Source organism: Triticum aestivum, chromosome 4D (assembly GCF_018294505.1).
Source record: "Triticum aestivum cultivar Chinese Spring chromosome 4D, IWGSC CS RefSeq v2.1, whole genome shotgun sequence".
Taxonomy (NCBI): domain Eukaryota; kingdom Viridiplantae; phylum Streptophyta; class Magnoliopsida; order Poales; family Poaceae; genus Triticum; species Triticum aestivum.
Genome location: NC_057805.1, coordinates 121,296,313 through 121,303,555, shown reverse-complemented (window position 1 = coordinate 121,303,555; position 7,243 = coordinate 121,296,313). Strand labels below are relative to the sequence as shown.

Here is a 7,243-nt window from a genome sequence, read left to right as displayed (position 1 = left end):
AGGCCAGTGGTGTGAACCCTAACTCACTCACTCACTCCTGCACAATCCTAATCGTCATCTAGCGTTTCACTCAGTGTGCTGCTTCCGGCGATCCCATCCCAACGACCGGGTGCACGGTTGGTTGGGAGAACAGGTGCCTCTGGAACCTTGTCGTTCGAGATCCTACCCGGAAGAACGACAATGAGGTTTTTGTGGAGCGTCTTGACGTGACTGCTCCGATCCGTCCCCACCTTCGCCCTCCTCTGCTTCTACTACTTCCCCTGCATCGACACTATGGTCGACGACACTGCCGCCAAGAAGAAGGCCACTGTTCGCACACGAACACGTCACCGTGCACCCTCGACGTCGGGGGTAATGCACCGCAGCTCACATCGAAGGAGACCCGTCCGGAAGCGCGGTACGCAAGCAATCTGGCGGGTGCTTTTGAGGACCCGAAACCCCACACGCCCGGGAGGGACCCCGTCAGGGCGCGCGGCGGCTATGGGCTTCCCTAGGTCGACCTGATCGCCCCCAGGGCCTCGAGGTTCGTCGCCCTGCAACAAGAAGAACGAACGAAGAACGAGGAAGAAGGAGAACTAGGGTTAAGGAGAAAAGATAAAAGATAAAAAGTAGTAGATTGATTTGTTCGATTGTGTGTTGTTCAATCGGCCGTCACCTCTCATCTATATAAGAGGCGGATGGACTTTCCGTACAAGAAAAGGACTTGCCTTGTCGTCCAAATCATCAAAATCTAGCCAAATTCGGACTTCTCACGACTTCCGGCCCGGATGTCCGGCTCTAGGCCCGGATGATCCGGCCTAGCCCAATTTTCTGACAACAGCTTACTGTTTTGCCTCTAGAATCCGCATACGACCTCGGATTTGGACATTTTTTATATCAAAATCAACCGTCGCGACGAGACGCACAACTTTCATGTTGAACACTTTTCGATCCGAGGCCATCTTGATGCTGTTTCGAGCCGTTTTCTAAAGTATGCAGCAGAAAAGCTTGTCCGGTCCGGATTGCCCGGCCTTTACCCGGATCATCCGGAACTTGACCCAGATCATCCGGCTTTAACTTTTAGCTTCTGTTGTTTGGGTCAAATTTTCGGCTTCCGGCCGAATGATCCGGCCATGCAGTGCTGCAGCATATAGTTTTGATTGTAACTTTTGCATCCGACCTCGGATTAAGACGATTTTTATATGAAAATCATCCGTTTCGACGAGACGACGAACTTTGTAGTTGTAACTTTTTTCATCCGAGGCCATATTAATTAGGTTTCATGCCATTTTCTATTCTGATGTCAACACGGGTATCTCCGAAATTGTCATATCTTTTGCACCCGAGCTTCGTTTTGGACCATCTTCATATCTATTTCGATCATCTTGAAGAGAGCCATCAATTGGTGACATGAACTCATAATTTTAACCTCATCCCATTATAGCCTCAAGTCACTTTTTGCGATCATGCCATTTTCGAGCGTCAACAGCCACGAACGACGCCAAGGTTGCTGCCGCCGGCACCGCGTTGGTCTGACCAACTGGCCTAGCCAACCGAAGGGTCCACTTTGGAGATGGCCTAACCAAATGGGTAGGAATTGGATGTTGTTCCAACCTGCAACATCTTCTCCAAATTTTGCGTTGCCCGATTTGCTTTTGAGTGTGGTCGTGTATATTGGATGGAAGCTATGCAGTGGTGGATCTACCAGTGCAACCAGTAGAGGAGTACAACAACGAAACACTAGGGGAACACAAGGAGCAGACGTGCAAAGAAGAAACTGGAGCACCACATCCCCACATAGTCAGCATTCTTGAAGTCCTGAAAACATGGATTAATACAAGGAAGGAAGGAAGCAGTGGCGGTGCCAGGAATCCAATCATGTATGGTCAATTGAATGTTGTGTAGTCAAATGTATGCATTTATAATATTTTTTGGCATAATTTCTATTTAATATTTGTAGTTTTTGCCATAAGCTGTGTAGTCAATTGACTACCCAGTTTAAGTGTGGCTTCGCCACTGGAAGAAAGGAAATACAACTAGTCTAGTGGGATGGATTAGTAGGCGTGATGCGCATGTGAGTCATCGATCACCTCCATTTTTCAGATCAGATCAGAATCGAATCAAGTATATTTAATAAGCAGGGTAAATTCGAGAAACGAATGAATAAAAAGGAAGGAGAAACGGCGAAACCAAAGAAACAATAGAGGGTTCATTTCAAATAAAAAAAAAGAGAGAAATCAGAAACAGAAGGGCAAACAGCAGAGCAGAGCAGAGCAGAGGGAAGGCAAAAGCTGCTAGTCTTCTCTTCTTTTGCTTTTTCCCTTGGAGGCGCGGCGCCAACTCCCTCCTCCTCTTTTTATCGCCCCCCTTTCTTCGTCTCTCTGTGTGTGACAGCACTTGTGACAGAAGAAGGGGGGCGCCGTCGTCGTGCTCGCGGTGGTGCCGGTGCTGGGCGGTTGCATCCACCCGTCAGCCAAGCCAAGCCAAGCATGGCGCCGGACCACGGCTCCAAGGTCGACATCTCCTTCGCCGGCCGCTTCACCGCCAGCGCCATCGCCGCCTGCTTCGCCGAGGTACTAAACCCTAACCTAACCCCTGCTTCCACCGCCCCACGGATCCCCGCCAGACGCCACGAACCAGCGTCCTGTTCCTCCGACGGCGACGGGGACGGGATCGCCCGCTGCTTTACGCTTCGTCTTTATTCTCTCTCTCGCTGGATCGTCCGATTTCCAATGCCACCCTGCCGCTCCCCGTCCAGGATCACGCCGCTAATCTCTTTATTTCCTCATGGATTTTCGCCTCCTGGTTTAATCGAATGGACCTCCCCTCTCTCAGATCACCACGATCCCCCTCGACACGGCCAAGGTCAGGCTGCAGCTGCAGAAGAAGGCCGTCGCCGGGGATCTCGCTGGGCCCAAGTACCGTGGCCTGCTCGGCACCGCCGCCACCATCGCCAAGGAGGAAGGCGCCGCCGCGCTCTGGAAGGGCATCGTCCCTGGCCTCCACCGCCAGTGCATCTACGGCGGTCTCCGCATTGGTCTCTATGAGCCAGTGAGTTTCCCTTCCCTCCCTTTTCCCCTTCTCCATGTATATGTATGGTATTGCATTGCGTCAGTAGTCGTAGTGGCACGCAACAATGAACTTGACCCGGATTGTTGTGCCTGACCACCTTCAGGTCAAATCCTTCTATGTTGGTGAGAACCATGTTGGGGATGTACCTTTGTCCAAGAAGATAGCCGCTGGCTTCACCACTGGTACCCTCATCTTTGGATTCTCAAATCAATTTTCCCTTCCATGTGAAATGAAGTATGCAGCAACGTAACATGGTGTGTCCGACTTGCTTCAGGTGCCCTTGCAATCGCTGTGGCCAACCCCACTGACCTTGTCAAAGTCAGGCTTCAGTCTGAGGGGAAGCTGGCACCTGGTGTGCCGCGCCGTTATACTGGGGCAATGGATGCTTATGCCAAGATTGTTAGGCAGGTCGGTTGTTGTTTCTGCTCTTGTTTTGCAAGCTAACTGTGGATTGTTACATTTCCCAAATTGCTTGCTTCAAATATGTCGGTATCATCATTTTAGGAAGGGGTTGCTGCTCTGTGGACTGGCATTGGTCCGAATGTTGCACGTAACGCCATCATAAACGCTGCTGAGTTGGCCAGTTATGATCAAGTGAAGCAGGTGCACTTCTTGTCGTGATTTCCTCTATTCTTGTCGTTATTTCCTTTATTTGATTGCTTATTCTATTGCTGTCGTGAATTGTATTGTGTATCATGCAGTCCATTTTGAAACTTCCTGGGTTCAAAGATGACGTGGTCACTCATATCTTGTCTGGTTTGGGCGCTGGCTTCTTTGCTGTCTGTGTGGGTTCTCCGGTTGATGTGGTGAGATGTCCTCCTCGCTCAGTGACAATTATCCTTACTCTAGTGATCTTGTCTAAAATATTACTCCCTCCGTCCCATAATATAAGAGCGTTTTTGACACTAGAGGGAGTATTTCCTATACAGCCAACTGCAAATTAATTATTCTGAGCAATGCTTTCTTGGTGTATTTATCCACTAGATAGTAACTATTGTCTATTACAAATGGTTATCTTTGACAGCATCATACACTATTCCTAGTTTAAACTGAGATATGCCAGTTCTGACCTTTATTTCATGACGTATTCATGTTCTTTCAGCAAAGCTGATTTCTTAGTTCAGTCACTGTGAGGTTTATACTTCTGCCATTCTGCAGATTTATGCTTTTTTTTAATGCGTGCATCCATGGCCACCATATGCTAATTTGCTTGCATCGAAGCTGTTCTATTTTCCTATGGAACTCAGATACTGGTCTTTCTTTGAAAATAAATGCATCTTCCATTTTTGGATCATTGTCAAAGAAGTCTTTCTGTATTATTGAGTATTGATTAGCAGTTGAGTTCTTACCTTAAAGATATGCGACCATAGATGTTTCTCTTTACTAACAATACACACCTTCTTGCAGGTTAAGTCAAGAATGATGGGTGACTCTGCCTACAAGAACACTATTGATTGTTTTGTGAAGACCCTAAAGAATGATGTATGCTCCACTCTATTACTCTGTTCATGCCTTTTTAATACTTTTCAGTTAGCATTAGATGAGTGGTACTTGTCTATAACATGTTTTTCAAGCACATCTAGCATCTGGGGCTGGGGCATGTTTGCGGAGAAAATTCTTCCCATTTCATATTTTATTAATATGTGTTGACAGTAGGTAATTTACTGGCAACTTATACAGCCTCTCTTAGAATTAACTGCCCTGATTGTCGTTCTGGTGGCTCTCAAATTTGAACGGCGGTTTAACAGCGCTTTATTTCCAAGCGATCATGCAAATGAAAGATATATGATGGCAAACAAAAGGTGGACTCTGTTGTTTATGTGCCATCATGTACTCCTGTTCATCATGACTGCTCATTGTAGGAATCATATTATTTTTTTCTCCGAACAACTAACTCTTAACCTTGATTTGGAATATGGTTATAGTGTTCTCCCGCTGTACTGAGTAACCTTTCATAATTGCTTAGATATCCTTTGAGCTGTGTTTTGTTAATGATATACTCGTTTGTCTGTGAGCTGAATATTCTGGATATGTTCTAGGCTCCTAGGAACTGCTTTGTATACCTGTTGAATGCAAACGGAAGTCCAAGCAGGGTGCTGATTAAAAGGATTTTTGTGTGCAGGGACCTCTGGCGTTTTACAAAGGCTTCCTTCCAAACTTTGCTAGACTGGGATCATGGAATGTGATCATGTTCTTGACACTGGAGCAGGTAAGCTGAATTTATAACTATCACAGTGCGACCATGTTATGTAAGCATGCTAAATCAACTACACTAACTTTTTTCTGTGTGCCTGTACAGGTTCAGAAGGCCTTTGTGAGAAAGCCTGCAAATTAAAGATGAGATGATATGGGTTTTGTAGAGGGTGGTATACAACAAGAATGTGCGCATTTGTTTTCTCCTACATAAGACGTTAACCCTTGGGAGTTTGAGGTACAAAGGACAAATTTGAGACCCCAACTGTGAGAAACTATAATAAATTTTTGTCGGTCTTGACAGGACCTTAAACAAATGCTGAGGTAGTTCGGATATGTCAAAGTGTTGTTAAATTTGTGTTGGATGGATGAACATTAGCTGCAGTACATCTTATCTGTGATGATGAGCCAGGAAGGCGCACTGCCTTTGCTTGGTCTTCTAATTATTGATGGTGTCCTGTGTTGCCTCCATCTTCGTTGCAATAAGCACACTGCCTTTGCTTGGTTTTTTAATTGTAGATGATGTCCTGTGTTGTCGTCATCTTCCTTGCAATGTTATAACTGAGATGCTTGCTGGGTAGATCAGGCACTGTTGAGCACTGAACTTATAGTTAGTACGTACTCCCTCCGTCCGGAAATACTTACATCCATTTTCAACCATTTCTAAGACAAGTATTTCCGGACGGAGGGAGTAACTTATTTGGCATAGTAGATATTTATATGTGTTAGGCCAGGCTGTTTGGGGTTAATCGATGGGGACGTGATGTGTTAGGCCAGGCTGTTTGGGGCTAATTGACGGGGACGTGAAGTGATGCTTAGCTGGTTGGGTTGCTACTTGGTCTGCCGATCAAATGGCTGACAATGGTAGGTGCGCACGCAGGACACGAAAAAGCAGCACAAGACAGTGAGTTTGGGTTGGATTCAGTACACGAACACGCATCCTTTTATTCCTTTTTAGTAGTGTATTTCATTTTATTCTTGTCAAGAAAGATACAGGAGAGGCCATTTATATTTAGGAAAGAAGATGCATAATAGGCTAGTGGAGTAGGAGTAGGCAGAGGCAGAATCACAAGTTGCTTTTCAGACCAGTAGTGGCTGCTGGCTTGAGTGGTGCTTTCGTCAGGTTACCGAAGACGGAGTGCCTGCCCTCAGCGACGACATTGCCGGTGCTGGCGTTGGTGAGGAGCACGTGCGTGCCGGAGTAGGCACCCTTGTGTCCGAGCACCCTCGCCGTTATGCTCAGGCGGTCCCCTGCGCGGGCCTGGGAGAGATCGGGGAAGGCGACGGACATGTCCACGGAGATCTTGAAGTTTTGGGCGTCGGAGATGGCCGCGGCGTAGCCGATCTCGTCCACCAGGGCCGCCACTACACCGGCGGCGAGGCAGCCGGTGCTGGAGTCCTGCGTATATACGTGTGTGTATTTGGCTTAGCTGGCGTGGATCGAGATGAATGAATTAATAACGAACGAACGAACCAAGAAAGTGACGTACGGTGAGGCTTGGAGGGACGTCGTACGAGCAGTGGATGAATCCCGGGTGAACGCTGAGGACGCGGATCCTGCGCAGCGCGAACCCCTCGAAGAAGCTCGGCGACAGATGAGGAGAAGCCGCCGATACGTATGCGGACGCGGCGGAGGAGAGCGCGTCCACCCGCGCGCGGTCGTCGGCGCTCACGCGCAGGACGTCACGAGCACGAGCTAATTCGGGGGAGTCGGCCATACCCAAGCTGCTCCTACTACTATGCTGACGATCCCTTTTGTATGTGGATTTGTGACCGGACGACTGACTTGTTGGTGCCACACCGATTACTCCGAGACCAGTAGCACGGTAGCAAAAACACTACTAGACCTACGAAGAGGTACTTATTACGTAACCTACGAAAATCCTTCTTTTCACTAATCAAACTTTCCACCTGATTTTCAGGATGGGCCCGTGCCCCCTACTAATATCCAATTAAGAGCTGCCATCTCATCTACTCCCTCCGTTCCGAAATATAAGTC

General features: G+C 47.7%; 2 protein-coding genes across 2 annotated transcripts; one reads left to right on the top strand and one right to left on the bottom strand.

The window, feature by feature from the left end:
• Nucleotides 1-2,241: 2,241 nt before the first annotated feature.
• LOC123096726 (mitochondrial uncoupling protein 1) lies at nucleotides 2,242-5,690 on the top strand. Its single transcript, XM_044518487.1, has 9 exons — nucleotides 2,242-2,552; nucleotides 2,815-3,030; nucleotides 3,155-3,233; nucleotides 3,326-3,459; nucleotides 3,556-3,654; nucleotides 3,753-3,857; nucleotides 4,459-4,533; nucleotides 5,174-5,260; nucleotides 5,351-5,690. Exons 1-9 carry the CDS (start codon nucleotides 2,469-2,471, stop codon nucleotides 5,384-5,386), a joined length of 915 nt encoding a protein of 304 aa, XP_044374422.1. The 5' UTR covers nucleotides 2,242-2,468; the 3' UTR covers nucleotides 5,387-5,690.
• A 125-nt stretch (nucleotides 5,691-5,815) lies between these two features.
• Nucleotides 5,816-7,008, bottom strand: LOC123096727 (acyl-coenzyme A thioesterase 13). Its single transcript, XM_044518488.1, has 2 exons — nucleotides 6,735-7,008; nucleotides 5,816-6,643 (listed from the first exon to the last, which is right to left on the bottom strand). The coding sequence occupies exons 1-2, from the start codon at nucleotides 6,960-6,962 to the stop codon at nucleotides 6,311-6,313; spliced, it is 561 nt and encodes a 186-aa protein (XP_044374423.1). The 5' UTR covers nucleotides 6,963-7,008; the 3' UTR covers nucleotides 5,816-6,310.
• Between the last annotated feature and the right edge of the window lie 235 nt (nucleotides 7,009-7,243).